Below are 15,557 nucleotides of genomic sequence, written 5' to 3'. Positions count from 1 at the left end.
CCCTGTGCCCCAGAGGATCATCCAAACCCTCCTGCAGCTCTGGCAGCCTTGGGGCTGTGCCCACTGCCCTGGGGAGCCTGTTCAGTGCCAACCACCCTCTGGGGGAAGAACCTTTCCCTGAGATCCACCCTGAGCCTGCCCTGACACAGCTCCAGCCGTTCCCTGGGGGCTGTCCCTGCTCCCCCCAGAGCAGAGCTCAGTCCTGCCCCTCCTCTGCCCCTGCCCAGGCAGTTGGAACTGCAGGGAGGTCTCCCCTCAGTCTCCTCCAGCTGAACACACCAAGTGCCCTCAGTGTCCTCTCCAGGCCCTTCTTGAGAGCCATGATTTCTGCACTCCTTTCCTTGTTCCAGCACGCCCCAGGTGTCCCTCGGATCCTGGTGGGGAACAGGCTCCACCTGGCCTTCAAGCGGCAGGTGCCGACGGAGCAGGCGCGGGCCTACGCCGAGAAGAACTGCATGACCTTCTTCGAGGTGAGCCCCCTGTGCAACTTCAATGTCATCGAGTCCTTCACGGAGCTGTCCCGCATCGTCCTCATGCGGCACGGCATGGAGAAGATCTGGAGACCCAACCGAGGTGAGGGAGGAGCCTGCTCCGTGTGGGGAGGGCTGGGATTGAGCAGGGATGGGGCTGCCTGGGTGGGGGGTGTTCCCGGGGAACTGTGGGAGCTGAATCCACCTGACAGGGAGAAGAGCCTCGGGCCAGACAAGCTAGAGCTGAGCCACGAGCTGCCTGGACTGGTGCGGGGCTGGGCAGCTCCACGGGGCAGTTCAGCGTGTCTGGGACCTGCAGTGCTCTGGGGCATCCTCCACCTTCCCACTTGCTCTGCGTGAGGCTCAGGGCAATTATCTCCCAGCTTAAAAGTACTTCAGTCAAACGACTGCGTGGGACGAAGCCAAGCGTAAAGCACCTCGGTCCTTGCCCTTGCCTGAGCCTGTCCCCCCTGTTCTGGAGGGAAGCAGAGCAAGCCCAAGGAGCTGAAAGGGGCTGAAGCTCCTCCCTGCTGTCAGCAGGCAGCAGTGGGCTGGGGGATTCCATGTATCCAGGCACGTGTGCTGCACTGGGGCAAACCACAAGCAGATTCCGTGTTATGTCTCAACCTGTTGGCTTTGAAGAAAAATAATCTCAGTTCCCACGTTATTCCTGGCTGGAAGTGTCCCCCCTGCAGTCTGAGCAGCAGATCTGTGCTCCTGGGGTGACCTGCCCTCACATGGATCTTCAGCTCCTGCTCACCAAGGAGGGAAAATCCTGTTTGCCCACCCCAGTCCCCAGATGGGCTCCTGTCCCTGACTGTGGCACACTTGGCTGCCGTGCCACGGTCTCCAGGTCACCGAGGGATGGTGGGCAGGGAATGCGCTGCATTCACAGACCTTTCCTGAACCTCTTCCAGAGAATTTGTAACTCTGTGCTGCCTGCTTGGGAATGGATAGGGCTAAAGGAAACGGCCTCAAGTGGTACCAGAGGAAGTTTAGATTGGATATTGGGAAAATTTCTTCCCTGACAGGGTGGTCAGGCACTGGCACAGCTGCCCAGGGCAGGGGTGGAATCACCATCCCTGGAGGTGTTCAAAAGAGGTGGAGATGTGGCACTTGGGGACATGGGTTTGTGTTGACCTTGGCAGTGCTGGGGAACGATTGGAGTGGATAGTCTTAGAGGGCTTTTCCAACCTTAAGGATTCTGTGTTTCTATGAATGGCGGGAACGGGAATCTGCCTGCTGGGGAGCAGCATCGTGGCTCTGGCGGGAGGAGGATAACGCGTGCCCTCTTGTGGCTCTGAGTGGGAGGTCCCCTCCGAGGAAAGGGACTTCCCAAGGCAGGCTCACATGGTGCGGGCTGAGCTGAGAGGCTGCTGGGAAACGGGAAGGGGCAGAGTGGTGTTCTGGCTTGGTGGGATCTCTGCGCCTGGGGGGTTCTGCAGAGAGCTGCTGCTCCTTGAGGAGGTCCCGAGGGACACTGGACTGTTTCAGGACTTGCTGACCCTGTTGGCCTCTTCCCTGGGCACGCCCTGGTTGCCAGAGGATGTGCTGAGAAGCCAAGTGCCTGTCAGGAATGTGAGCCCAGCCCTGCCACCCCGGGCGCTGAGCAGGGCAGGGCTGGCAGTGCCTAACCCTGTGCTGACACCAAAGCTGGTGTCTGGCGAAGCACAAACCTCCGACAGCAAAGCTCGCCTTGACTGCCCAAACTTTTGTCCTAACCAGCCTGCTCCCTACTCAAAGCTCCTGTGCAGTCATTCTTGGCATCTCTCCCTGGGGAGCCGGGGCTGTAAGGAATAGCTGTGGGATGAGGGCAGCCCAGGAAATCTCTCGGCCCTTGACTGTGTGGTCCTTTCTCCCGCAGTGTTCAGCTTGCAGGACCTGTGCTGCCGAGCCATCGTGTCCTGCACCCCAGTCCACCTCATCGACAAGCTGCCCTTGCCTGTCACCATCAAGAGCCACCTGAAGTCCTTCTCCATGGCCAACGGGATGAACGCGGTGATGATGCACGGCCGCTCGTATTCCCTGGCCAGCAGCGGGGGCGGCAGCAGCAGCAAAGGGAACAGCTTGAAGAGATCCAAATCCATCCGGCCGCCCCAGAGCCCCCCCCAGAACTGCTCACGCAACAACTGCAAGATCTCTTAGCAGGATGGGCACCGGGAGCTTCTGTCGGATCCGCACCCGCCCACCGATGTACAGCTGTTTGCACACCCAGCCCTTTCCCACTGGATCCTTTCGGATGGGTTGCTTTTCCGATGGCACGCACAAGCGTTAGGAATGTGCTCACGTTTTGGCTTGGCATAGGAAGAAGCGTGGTGCCGGCTGGATCCCGCAGCGCTGCCGGAGAGAGGATCTGCCAAGTGACCCTCCAAGAATGCTTTGGGCTTTGCCTCTCGGCCTGGGGTGGAAAATTCAGCAGCTGCCAGGTTGGGGAGGGGGGAAGGGGAGAAAAAGCTCATCCAGTCTCAATGGAGCAATGGATTTAATGGAAGATTGAGAGGCTTAAGGGAGTAGGCAAGGAGAGTCTGTGCTGCAACTTTAACTCTTGGCCTCCTGAACAGATTGCTGGTGCAATAGTGATCCTTGGATGTAGACAAAAAGAAACAGGGACAGGGGAATAATGACAGTTTTCACCGAGATGTTCACCTGCTGTTGCCAAAAAAAACCAGAAAACAAGGCAAGAGTTGGCCAATTGGAAAGGGGAAGGCAGCGCTCGCTGCCTTCGCTTATTTATGTAAATATTATACATATATATATATCACTTGTTTTTTAAGGGTTTTTTTAAGAAGCAGTCAGGGAAAATTTTATGCAGCCATGTAAATACAAGCACTGGAGTGACTTTCCCAGTGTCAGCAAAGGGGAGAAGGGGAGGATTTTCTGACAAAAACACATAAATGCTTTAAGTGACTTTCCCTCACCCCTGGGCTCATGGTGGCGTTTTTAAATACTGTGTGTGCAGAAGGAAAGGACAATTCGTGTGGAACGTGCCCCAAGCTGCTCTGTTCCAATCACTCCCTAAAACTTGCAAGTGCTGATGCAGGGTGGGATGGCAGTGCATGGAGGGGCAGAGTGGAGAGGCCAGGATCATGGGGGCTGGGTTTTTTTGGCAGGCAGGAGGAAGAGGCAGCTCTGGGGTCAGACTGATGCCTTGCTCGCTTTGAGCCTTCTGGTCAGGGATTTGGGAGCAGTGGGTGGAAGCATCGTACCTAAAGCAGAGGAAAAATGCTGAATTTTGTCCCTTATTGCTGCAAAACCTTGGCTGTTGCTTCCAGTGCCGTCTATCCAGGACACCACCCCCTGTGACAGCCCCTGGATTCTGGCTGCTTCCAGCTTTGCCTTCCCAAAGATGCTGCCTGAGGTCGCGCTGCTGTGGCTCCTCCTGGATGAAAGTGGGAAAGGGCAGAAGCAGCTTTTCCCCCTGGAGTGTGAAGGAGCAGGGACTGGGAAGGTGGGAGGTTGGGGTGGGGAAACAACAGTCCACAGGTCCCTTAGTGGCAAAGTCACCTGGTTCTTGGGGCAGTCCTAGAAGATCAGGAGAGCAAACTGCTTTGCTCCCTAGGACGGCTCCTGGATTTTGGTGGGGCAAGAACTTGGGATGGATCTTCTGTCAAGCAAGTGCACCTGCTTCCTTGGCTTCATTCCACGGCTGACCTGTGCTGGGAATTCACCTGGAAGCTGAGAAATAACGCCCAGCCCTTACCCCAGGAGCTGAGGGGGCTGGCAGTGGGGCTGAGCTGTGGCAGCAGGTATCTCGTAGGTGGCCAGGGTGTGTAGACCGTGAGTAGCGCGGTAGGAAGCGAAGTGTATACAGTGCTGCCATCCTGCTCCTGGGATCAGCAGCTCCTCAAGGCCTGGGCTTGCTCTGCTCCCCCTCCCTGAGCCGCTTGTTGCACTGTGTGGGCAGGATGAAGCCGCGGCGGTTCCCGCGCGGCCGACAGACCCGCCGTGTCCGGGCTGGACACGTCCCCCCCACGGGGACATCGCCCTTCCCTCGCTTCCGAGCCGACCTGGGAGGTGCTGGAGCCTTCCCCCTCCCCTCTGCAGAACACAACAGGGGCAGGTCTCTTGGCTCAGCTCTATCTCTGCTTTATCACCCAGCTCAAGTGAGCGGGGAGAGAATTAAACCCCAGGCAGGTGGAGGGGGAGAAGAATCCTTTGTAGTAGTGCTTTGGCTCGAGAGCAAAGCTGGGGCCGGGCCCGGCGCAGTGGCACAAGGCCGGGGGATTTGGAGAACCTGTCTGGGCTGGCTGGCACCTGTTTCCCATCACTTAACATGGAGCAGAAGACAATCGCTGGCTCAGCAGCCCGGGGATATACAGCCAACAGGTGACGGGCACCCAAACCCGCGGCTCCTCCCGGGAAACACCGCCCGGGCACCGCAGGCTGCTCCCGGCACCGGGGCCTGGGGCGAAGAGGGATGGAGGGCTCCTTCCTGAAACCACCAAGCCTGCTGCATGTCCCAAAACTCGCTGTACCTCTGCTTTGGTTTTGGCTGTGCCACGTGTGCCACCTCCCCACACGCCGTCTCCCTGCGGTTGGTTTGGGTTTTGCCACCCTGTAAAGTCTCACGGATCCTGTCTGGAGTGAGGATGGATGAGTTCCCTGGAGTGATTGCCCAGCAACAAACTTTTTTTATTTTTTAATTTAAAAGGAAAAGATGCTTGCATCTGATGTCAACACTAGTCTGTAGCTGCTCTCCAACACTTGTACCATTCCTGAGTTGGTTTTTTTGGACTATCCTTTTATTTTTTTATTCCTTTGTACAGTCAGTGTTGTTCAGCTGATTCTACATGGTTTTGTTTTGTATAAATTAAAGTCTTTTTGTTTGTTTTGATCTACCAGTTGAAAGGTGGAGAAGCTGTATCTAGTTTTGTGTGGGCTGGGAAGAGGTTGAAGGGAAAAGGTGGCAGTTTGCCCATACCTGGGGATTTGGGGCTGCTTGTAGTGCAGGTGTGTATTGCCACTTCCAGGTCATCCACAAAATAACTCAAATTACACTTTCTGGGGAGTCTTCACAGTCATGATTCCTGGCTGTGGTGGCTTTTTGCCCTTTTCTGTACATGCAGAGGCTAAATCTGTTCTTGATTCTCACAGATTTGGGGTAGTGGAGCTCTAAGAAAACACGGACTTGTTTCCAACCCAGTTGGTCCTGTAGGTGGCTGGAGAAAACCAGCAGCTGCCAGGAATTGTGCTCGTCCCTGCTCCACGGGGACAGGTTTGCAAGTAGTCAAAGCCTGAAATCCCTTCTTTGGGTCTGGGTGATGCTGGGGGAGCAGTCACCCATCCTGCCCAGACTGGAGCAAGCTGGAAGCCATCCTGGGATAAATGTGTGTCTGAAACGGAGAGGATGCAGCACCAGTGTCACATCAGGGTGGCCTCTGGAGGCACTGGGAGCCCCAAAGAAGGGGGATTTGCTCCTGGGGTTGAGGGAGACTTCTTGTCTGATCCTTTTTTCCCAGCCCACCTCCCCTTGACCTCCCTTTTCCCCTGCCTTCTCACTTCCCTAGGATCAGATTTTCCACTTCGTACCAGACTGGCCACGCTTGTTTTAACAGCTTAAGTAGTAATTGCCGGGGCTGGGAGGGGGCAGGGGGAGATGAGATCCTGTCTGCAGCCTGGAAAACCCTGGAGCTAAGGTGAAAGCCTGGTCAGGGAAGAGTCACTGAGCCTTTTTTTTTTTTTTTTTTCCCTTTCTTCAGGGGGTTCTGGAAGTGTCTGTTGCCTCTTGCAGGGCTGAAACAAAGGCTGTGTGTGGTTTCAGGTGGGGCAGGGACAGCCGGAGCCCATTACGCTGGAGCAGCGGGGGCTGCCCGGGCCACAGCTGTCTGCTTGGGAAGAGCAGGGCAGGAAAACACTGCACAGCCTCAGCGTGGTGGGAAGGCTGGGAAAGGTTCAGGGCTGCTTGGAGAAGGAGGAGAGAGCAGGTTCCTCTGGGGTGATTCAGGTCTTTCCTCACTGAGCGTGTTTCTCCGCACACACCTTCCCGATTTGAGGTGTCTTGGGTTGGTCCCACTGTCCCACAGGCCGGGGAGAGGTGGTGACCTCCATCTGACTGCAAGATCCTTGAAAATGTGGGTGCATCTCCCCATGGGTGTGTTAGAGGGGCAGGAGCCCCCTGGGTGCAGGGGGGACACATGGCACTGCACCCTTCCTCCAGGACACGGTGCTGAGCCGCTCCCTTGTCTTGGAGGGAGAGGATGGACCACAACCTGAGAGGAGTTCAGTTGGTTAAAACTTGGTCCTAATAATGCCAAGGTCATGGGTTCAATCCCTGTATGGCTCATTCACTTAAGGATTGGACTTGATGATCCTTGTGGGTCACTTCCAACTCAGAATATTCTGTGATAAAACTCACATCTGTGTCTGAGATCTTTCACAGGGACACCAAAAATCCCTGTTTTCGGGTGCCATGGGTGCTTGGACACTCGGAGGTGAACAGTTTAGGGGAGACTGAAGTTACAGCTGCTTTAAGCTTTGAGATGGTGAAGGTATCGTGGGCTTGGTCAGGTTTGGGAGAGTCACTTTGTCCTTCATCTTTGGCTGAAGAATCACCAGAAGAGGCTGGGTGGGGATGAGGGTCCCAAGCTGGGTGGGGGTTCCCAGGTGTGGGTGAGGCTCCCAAGTCACTGGGAGCTGCATTTCCAACTTCGCAGCACCGACATCCCTCTGTCCGGTCCTGCACCACTGGGGGGAAGGTTCCCTGCCACCGCTTGTCCGGCCTCGCAGCCTTTGGTCTCGGTGACACGGGGATGAGACGCCTTGGGCTCTGGTGTGAAACGTGCCACCCTCAGGAGCTGCTCCTCTGGCTCCAGAGGGGCTGTGTGTGGGGCAGGAGCTGACCCACACCCCAGCACCAGCATTGTCTGTGAGCACACAGAGCCCAGCCTGGGGATGGGGGAAAGCTGGGCTCCTGCTCTGCTGTTCCTTCCTGCACCAGCACCCTCGGGAGGACTCTGGGCACCCCCAAGTGGCTCTGTAGCCCTGGGCTGCATCACCAGGGAGCAAGGGGCCCTGCAGCTGCCACACTGCTTCCCAGCTGGAGCAAGGTGGGTTTGTGGTCGGGGATCTGCAGGCAGCCGGTGGCTGGGGTGGGCTGGGTGGGTCTGGGGGGTCTCCAGGCTGCCAGGGTATGCAGGGTAGAGCCCCCAGCAGCTCCTAGCTGGGCTATCCTGATGCAATCCCCTGTTTGCAAAACATCAGCCTTCCTGAAAGTGTCCCAGGGCAGCAAAACCTCCCCTGGGCATCCCTGGCTGGAGGGACCCTTAGGTGGCTGCTGGGCTGTGAAACGGGACCCCAGGCACAGCCGCGGGACACTCCAGCCCTCCAGGTGTGGTCGTGGCCAGCTGGTGACAGTCCTGACCGTGCTTTGGGGTTTTGGGCCCGGGGAGCCCCAGCATCACTGCAGAGCCCCCGGCAGCGCAGCCCACGGCCAGCCCAGGCAGGGAGGTGGCAGCACTGGCAGGTCACTGTGCCAGAGCACTGCAGCTACACCCTGCCCACACCAGCGTGGGGGTCTCGAGGGCCCCCCCAAATAGCCTGGTCTGGGACAAAAGGAGCTGCGCATCGGAGGAGCACCAAACCATTACATGCAAAAGCCCCTCAGGGGTGTGGGTGAGTTGCATTCCCCACCAAAACGAAAACAAAACAAGAAAGGGCTCCCCTCCTTTTTTATGTCCCCTCCAGCACCTGCCCCTGAAGAGTAAAGGCTGGAGGTGCTGAGCTGCTCCCCCGGGGCAAAACTCCCTCGGGTTTGCTGTTTCCAGAGACTGCAGACCCCCCTCGGCGCTGGGGCTCTCGCCAGAGCCGGAAGAGTTAATGCTCCCAAAATGCCATGAAACGTTCCTGCCGCAGGTCAGTCTCCAGCGGGGATTAGGGGGATCTGGCCGGGGAGCCGGGGCCACCTCCTGCCAGCTCAGGGCCGGTGCGGGACGTGCCGGTTGAGCCCAGGCACAGTGTGCGGGTCTGGTCTGTCTCAGAGGACAGCCTGGCTGTAAATCAGCGGCGAGGGAGGGCTGGGAGCCCCAGGGGGAGCCCCTCCAGGGGGGCTGGGTGGGCACCCAGCCCACGGGGCGAGCCGGGGTCCTGTGCCGGCAGCGCGGCGTTCGTGGGATGCCGGCGGGGGATCGGGGATGGGTCCGTGCCGGTGCCAGTATCCCGCTGATGGGCACCTTTGGCTGTGGTGCCAGTGGGTGCCCAGGGGCGGGGGGCGGGGTGAGGGGCTCCCGGGCAGCCCGATCCCGCAGCGTGGGCTCCCCGTGCCTCCCGCCGGCCGCCCCGTCCCACCGGACCGCAGGATCTGGTTGTTTCTCATCCTGCAGGAATTCGGCTCCGTGGGCCGAGCGGGTTTTTGTGTGCGTCCCCCCCCCCTCCCTCCCTCTCTTCACTATCCCTCTTTGGAGACTTTCTGCATTCTGCCTTTGATCTCCCCCCGTGTTTGCCCAGAGATCGCCGGGCTCGCCGGGGTTAGAGGCTGAGGTCAGCGCCTTTCCCATTCCAAACACCCAGAAACATCAGTGGGAAGGGAGGGGATTCAGATTACAACCTTCCCGTCCTCCCCTTCCACCCCACTCGCCCCGCTCGCCGCGCCGAGGATGGACTGAGCCCCGGGGGACACCCACCGCCACCACCGTGTCCCCGAGAGCCGCGCGGCGATGGGTGGAGGGCGGCATTGCCGGGGGTCCGGCGGGCGCCGGCCGTGCTGAAGGGAAGAGGTTTGGTCCTCGCCTCCTCCTCCTCCTTCTCCTCCTCTTTGTCCCCCCCGCCCGCCCGCCTTCCCCCTCATTCCCTCCGTCCTGAATGTGATTTATCCCGAGCCGTCGCCAGCGAGCCAGGCCGGCGGCGCGGGGTGGCCCGATGGCTCCTCGTGGGGGTCGCGGGGCACGGGACCAGCGCACGGGTGGGCGGCAGCGGGGCCCCGTGGGCATCGCGCTGCTCCTGCCCGTGCTGGCGGCGGCGGCCGGGCTGAGCCTGCAGCCGGGCAGGACGCGGCACCTGGGCGTGTGCCCCAACCAGCTGAACCCCAACCTGTGGGTGGACGCGCAGAGCACCTGCGAGCGGGAGTGCCAGGCAGACCAGGTGAGCGGGGGGGGGCCGCGGCGGCGGAGGGAGGTAACAGGTTTTGGGAGGCATCCCCAGGTCCGTGAGGAGATGTTTGGGGTGCGGGTCCTGCGCCCGGTGGCACAGCTGGTTCAGTTGTTTCGGTGCAATCGGCCCGGCTGCAGCTCTGCCCCACCCAAGCCCCTGCTGTCTGCTGGCGTGAGAGGTGCCCCGGGGATGCTCCCCGGCCCCCCACAGGCAGAGAAACTCCTTGTTGCCCCACATGCCTCCCTCTCAGGCTGTGCCCCTTGGACAGGCTCCCCTGCCGTGCACCCCCAGGATGCTCCCACCCAGCCGTGGTGTGCTGGGACAGGGACCCCATCAGGCTGAGAACAGAATCGATCCCCTCCCAACTTTTCCCCGAGGGCAGGAGCCCACCCACGAACTGGGCTGCCCATCCTCGGCTCTGGGCTCTGCAATGGTGAGCCGGGGCACCAACCCCCACCACAGGTAGGGCTGCCCAGACCCTGGATGGGCAGACTCCTTCACAATTCATCTGTGTAACGAGTTCTGTCTCCCCTCAGCCAGCAGGAGCTGAGAGAGGCAGGATGCCGTTTGCTGGGGGGGAGAAGGGCCCGCCATCACTGCAGCGCACCCTTAAACATCCTGGGGTGCTGAGGGTGGGCTGGGGACGGTGCAGCGGTGCTGGGGAGGTTTTAGGCTCTTACCCAGAGCCCAGCGAGGCCAAAGGTGCACAGAGCTGCACGGGGGACATCTGCCCACCCAAAAGTCCCACGGGGGTGGGAACAGCCCCCCCAGTCACAGCACGGCGGTGACCTCCTCTCCCTCCCGGGCCAGGACTGCGAAGACTTTGAGAAGTGCTGCACCAACGTGTGTGGGCTGCGGAGCTGCGTGGCCGCTCGCTTCGCTGACGGCAGCGCCCCGGCGCTGGCTCTGGCACCCGCTGCGTCCTGCGAGAGCTTCGTGTGCGCCCAGCAGGGCTCCGACTGCGACATCTGGGACGGGCAGCCCGTCTGCAAGTGCAAGGACCGCTGCGAGAAGGAGCCCAACTTCACCTGCGCCTCCGACGGCCTCACCTACTACAACAAGTGCTACATGGACGCCGAGGCGTGTCTGCGCGGCACCCGCCTCACCACCGTGCCCTGCAAGCACATCTTCACCTGGCCCGACACCAGCCCGGTGCCGCAGGAGACCACGGCGCGCCCCACGCCCGGCGCCGGCCCCGAGGTGCCGGTGCCCCCCGCCCTCTACACCAACCCCTTCCACCAGTCCGTGCGCGCCGGGGGCACCGTCAGCTTCCGCTGCGATGTCAGCGGGCGCCCGCGGCCCGACATCACCTGGGAGAAGCAGAGCGAGCGAGAGGAGAACTTCATCATGCGGCCGGACCAGATGTACGGCAACGTGGTGGTCACCAACATCGGCCAGCTGGTCATCTACAACGCCCGCCACGAGGACGCCGGCATCTACACCTGCACGGCCCGCAACGCCGCAGGGCTGCTCCGCGCTGACTTCCCGCTCTCCGTGCTCCGGCGGGAGCCGGGGGGGACCCCGAGGGCCGGCAGCCCTCCCCAGCCCTTCCCCAGCGCCGAGTGCCTGAAGGAGCCGGACCGGCGGCGCTGCGAGCCCGTGGAGGTGCGCTGGCACTTCGACGCCAAGCAGGGCTCCTGCCTCACCTTCCGCTACGGCGGCTGCGGGGCCAACAGGAACCACTTCGAGACGTACGAGGAGTGCCGAGCCGCCTGTCTGGGCAGCGCCCGCCCCACCTGCCTGCTGCCCATGGTGCAAGGGCCCTGCCAGAACTGGGAGCCGCGCTGGGCGTACAACCACCTGCTGAAGCAGTGCCACTCCTTCGTCTACGGCGGCTGCGAGGGCAACACCAACAACTTCGAGAGCAAGGAGACGTGCGAGGACGTGTGCCCCTTCCCCAAGAGCCTGCAGTGCAAAGCCTGCCGCCTCAAGAGCAAGATGGTGCTGAGCCTCTGCCGCAGCGACTTCGCCATCGTGGGCCGGCTGATGGAGATCGTGGAGGACCAGGACTCCGGCATCGCCCGCTTCGCCCTCGAGGACGTCCTCAAGGACGAGAAGATGGGCCTCAAGTTCTTCAACATCAAGTACCTGGAGGTGACTTTGACCGACATGGACTGGAGCTGCCCCTGCCCCAACATGACGGCGGAGGACGGGCCGCTGATCATCATGGGCGAGGTGCACGACGGCATGGCCACGCTGGACCCCAGCAGCTACGTCCGGGCAGCCAACGACAAGCGCGTGAAGAAGATCTACGAGCTGATGGAGAAGAAAACCTGCGACCTCCTGAACCGCTTCCAGGACTAGGGGAGAGCCAGGACGTGCCAGCGGGGGGAGCTGCAGACACACCGTGGAGAGGGGTGGCCCTGCACCAGACGTTACCATCACCAAGTAGTTCCCCCCAGCTTCATGCTGAGCCCCAGACCAGCTCCCATCTCCCCTGTAATTTATCTGCTGCATGTCCCCCCCCTTTTGTGCCCCCCAGCCTGGCCAGCAGCAATAAAGAACTCGGTTGGGAGGTCTGCCAGGACATCCCTGCTCCCCATAAAAACTTTCCCACCTCAGCGAAGCCTCTGGACCCAGTGTAGCACCCCCAGTGCAGAATCTGACCCCCTCAATGGTGCTGGGGGTGGGATGGAAATCCCCCCCCCCGTGTTGGCACTGAAAGTATCAGGGAGCTGCTGGGGCAGGGGGGAGCCAAAACCACAAAATTTATTGGGGGGAACTGCAGAGTCCTGGAGAAGGGGGGAAGGGTGATTGACCCCCTGCCATCAGCACAGCATCCCCTGAGCAAACCGAGTAAGAAGTGTCCCCCATACCCAGGGGTGCTGTGCCCCCACTCCCACACCTGTGGTCCCCCATGCCTGTCCTCCTCTGGTCCAGGCTGGGCACCCTGTTGCCAAGGGACAAGGTACTGGGGGAGATGGACCCCCCCAGCCATGCCAGCCCCAGATGGGGCAAGTGGGGCACTGCCCCATCACTGCTGTCCCCAGGTGGCACCTGGGGGGGGACGCTGGGACCCCTGGAGGAGGCAGCGCTGGGGGCAGCAGTGCCGGGACGTGTCGGAGGTTGGGGCAGTCACAGCTTGCGGAAGATCAGGCTCTTGTTGTTGGCCGGCATGTCCACCTGGGGGCACAGAGCTGGCGGTCAGGGAGTGCCACCGGTGCGGGGACCCCCCCCAGACCCCATCACTCACCATCCTCTCCAGGCGCAGCCCGTTGGCCTCGGCCAGTTCCCGCAGCAGCGCCGTGTCCCGCAGGCCCCAGGCGGGATTTCTGCGGGGAGGGAGGCTGGTCAGACAGATGGACAAGGAGGCTGGGTCAGACAAACAGACATCGGGGAGGGAGGAGTGGGTCAGACAGAGGGACACCGCGCCCCGAGGCATCCCCATCTCTCGGGGGTGGTGCCCCCTGGTTGGGGGCTTCCCCCAGACGCTGCTTATCTGGAAGGACCACACTGGGAGGGAGCTTCCTGCTGCTGCAGGATGGGCAGGACAGACAGCACGGGCAGGACACACACCACGGGCAGGACACACAGCACGGGCAGGACACACAGCATGGGCAGGACACACGGCACAGGCCCCCGGCAGCCTGGGCCCCCCAGCCCCCTCCTACCTCTGCCTCAGGCTGTGGTCAAAGTCCACGTTGCTTTGGGGACTGATCTGTCCGTCCACGGCGTAGGGCTGGTGGGACAGGGAGCTGGAGCTGCAGGCTGGAGCCATCCTGTGTTCCCCTGAGCACCCCCCTCCGTGGGCTGCTGTCCCCACCACGCACAGAGGCCAAGCAGGAAGAGACGTGGCCCCAAGAGGCACCAGGGGTGCCATCACCCTCTGTGAGTCCTGTCATCCACCTCAGGTCCTGTCACCCACCTTGGGTTCTGTCACCCACTACAGGTCCCATCACCCTCCAGAGGCCCCCCCAGACCTTGGACAAGGCAAGGGAGGACAGGATCTTTCCCATCCAAAACTGCCCCATCCAGGGCTCAGCATGTGCCCCAAAAGGCAGAGACCCAAGCTCCCCCCTTTCCTGCCCCCTCCCCAAGCCATGCCTGGAGCTGCCCTCCCACCTGCCCCCACCCCCAGCATTCCCAGTGATGCCCTGTGCCCTGCTGATGCTCCCACACCAGGACAGTGACCCACCCCGTAGGTGAAGAGCACTCCTCCAGGCTTCAGCAGCACCCCAGCACCTTTGAACAGACCCTGGGGAATCAGAAAGGTGGGGACAAAGTCAGGGGGCTGGGGACACCCCCTGAGACCCCCCCTCCTCGGCCCTGGCACCCTCAGAGCAGGGCACAGGGCCCGGGGGAGGGCTGCTCACCTCGGTGCAGCGCAGCTCCGCGATGTGCATCATGTTGATGCTGACAAGGAGGTCGAGGGTGGCGGGCTGGGTGCCCCCCCACGCCTCCCAGCCCTGCGAGACGTCCACCACGATGGGGGGCAGCAGGTTGGGCAGCCCCGTGGCCTCCACGTAGGCAGAGATGCTGTGGGCACCAAACCCCACCTCAACCCCAGCCAGGCGTTGCCTGGGCCTCTCCCCCCACCCCGTGCATCCCTCCAGCACCCGCTGCAGGCAGAGACACAACTCCTGGATGGAACCTCTGGTGTCTGAGGAGGCTGTGGGTGCAGCACAGCTGGGGGCTCCTTGCTTCCAGATGGAGAACTGGCAGCACCTGGACAACCAGGATGGAGAGGCCCCAGGCCTGAACCCCCCCTTCCCTGCCTGCCTGCCCCCCACGGGTGTCACTGCCCCAGCACCGCCGCATTTTGGTGTCATTTACACCCTTCTTGGCACATTCAGCACTCAGGCCTTGGCTCTGCAGCCTCACGGGACAGTGGGTGCTGCTGGGTGGGCAGGACACAAACCCCCCTGGACAGGCACCGATTTCGGCACCTCCCTACAATGTTTGTTGTTTTTTTTTTCATGGGGGAAAGATGGATTTTGGGGCTTTTCTGGGAAAAATAAAGTCCTGAGCTGGGGATTCTGGGCTGCTTAGGACTCGGACATTGGGGATTCACTGAAAAAAAATATAGTGAGTATTGACTTGTGAAGCCTGGGAAGGGCAGGAGTTGAATATTGTGGTTTGCCTGGAAAAAATAAAGTGTCAAGCAAGTGGAAGCCTGGGCTGTCCAAGGGGTCTTCGCTGGAAAAAAATTCACATCAAGCTCATCTGAGAGCAGGATATTGGGGTTTTCCTGGAAAAAATACAGCACTGAGCAGGAGAGCCTGGGCTGCCAGAGACTTGGATATTGGATTTTTCCTGGGGAAAAAAAAATAAAGTGGGCCCACTGTTGAGTGGGTCTGTTCTGGAAAGGACATCCATCTGGCCGCTGGATATTGGGGTTTTCCTGGAAAAAACACAGCACGGAGCAGGAGAGCCCGGGCTGCCCCAGAGTTGGAGCTGGGGTTTTCCTAGAAAAAGATAAAGCAGGGAGCGGGGAACCCGGGCCGCGGGGCCGTGGGAGGGGGTTGCAGGCAGGCGGTGCCCCCGGGCCCCCCCAGCCCCCCGGGCCCCCCTCACCTGCGCAGGGCCCGCGGGTCGATGTCCGAGGGCTGCCAGCGCGTGTGCGGGAGGGCGCGGGCGAAGTGCGCGGCGTGGAGCCCCGCGCCCGCGCCCACCTCCAGCACCCGCAGCGCCGCCCCCGCGTGGGCAGCGCCCCCCGCGCACTCCCGCAGCACCGCCAGGATCGGGCCCTTGTTGCGCTCCGCGGCCGCCGGCACCTCCATAGCTGGGGCGGGAGGGGATGAGGGGGGGAACTACAGCTCCCGGCACCCCCGCGGGACCGGCCCACGAGACCGCCCCCACGGCCGCGGGTGGAGCTTCCACGGCGGGGTGGGTGGGGAGAAAGGAAGGGGAAAAAAAAAAAAAAAAAAGAAGGAAAAGGTTTGTGCGCCGCCCGGGAATCGAACCCGGGTCGCAAGAATGGGAATCTTGCATGATACCACTACACCAGCGGCGCTGTCGGTAGCGCTCCCGCCCCGCCGCCTCTCGGCCCCACTCGGGACCGCA

The 15,557-nt window shown here is 61.3% G+C and overlaps 3 protein-coding genes and 1 non-coding gene across 4 annotated transcripts in view; 2 read left to right on the top strand and 2 right to left on the bottom strand.

Annotated features, from left to right (window-relative positions):
* The window catches only part of RAB40C (RAB40C, member RAS oncogene family), a 36,887-nt gene extending 31,565 nt beyond the window's left edge, over positions 1 to 5,322 (top strand). Inside the window, exons 5-6 of the mRNA XM_027889631.1 lie at positions 351 to 573; positions 2,335 to 5,322. Of these exons, the coding sequence (XP_027745432.1) occupies positions 351 to 573; positions 2,335 to 2,615 (504 nt within the window). The 3' untranslated portion in view covers positions 2,616 to 5,322. The remainder of the gene's footprint in view (positions 1 to 350; positions 574 to 2,334) is intronic.
* WFIKKN1 (WAP, follistatin/kazal, immunoglobulin, kunitz and netrin domain containing 1) lies at positions 2,620 to 11,858 on the top strand. Its single transcript, XM_027889623.1, has 4 exons — positions 2,620 to 2,663; positions 5,626 to 5,748; positions 9,392 to 9,545; positions 10,365 to 11,858. The coding sequence occupies exons 1-4, from the start codon at positions 2,620 to 2,622 to the stop codon at positions 11,856 to 11,858; spliced, it is 1,815 nt and encodes a 604-aa protein (XP_027745424.1).
* Positions 11,859 to 12,541: 683 nt separating this feature from the next.
* Positions 12,542 to 15,322, bottom strand: METTL26 (methyltransferase like 26). Its single transcript, XM_027889612.1, has 6 exons — positions 15,069 to 15,322; positions 13,868 to 14,030; positions 13,690 to 13,749; positions 13,166 to 13,233; positions 12,748 to 12,826; positions 12,542 to 12,677 (listed from the first exon to the last, which is right to left on the bottom strand). Exons 1-6 carry the CDS (start codon positions 15,272 to 15,274, stop codon positions 12,630 to 12,632), a joined length of 624 nt encoding a protein of 207 aa, XP_027745413.1. The 5' UTR covers positions 15,275 to 15,322; the 3' UTR covers positions 12,542 to 12,629.
* Positions 15,323 to 15,436: 114 nt separating this feature from the next.
* TRNAG-CCC lies at positions 15,437 to 15,507 on the bottom strand. The gene has a single exon. It is a non-coding gene; the product is annotated as a tRNA-Gly (tRNA).
* Between the last annotated feature and the right edge of the window lie 50 nt (positions 15,508 to 15,557).

This window comes from Empidonax traillii, unplaced genomic scaffold (genome assembly GCF_003031625.1).
Source record: "Empidonax traillii isolate 1590-97213 ecotype Southwest subspecies unplaced genomic scaffold, ASM303162v1 scaffold267:size678996, whole genome shotgun sequence".
Classification (NCBI taxonomy): Eukaryota; Metazoa; Chordata; class Aves; order Passeriformes; family Tyrannidae; genus Empidonax; species Empidonax traillii.
Note: the sequence above shows the minus strand (reverse complement) of the source record. Positions and strands in the feature narration are given on the sequence as shown.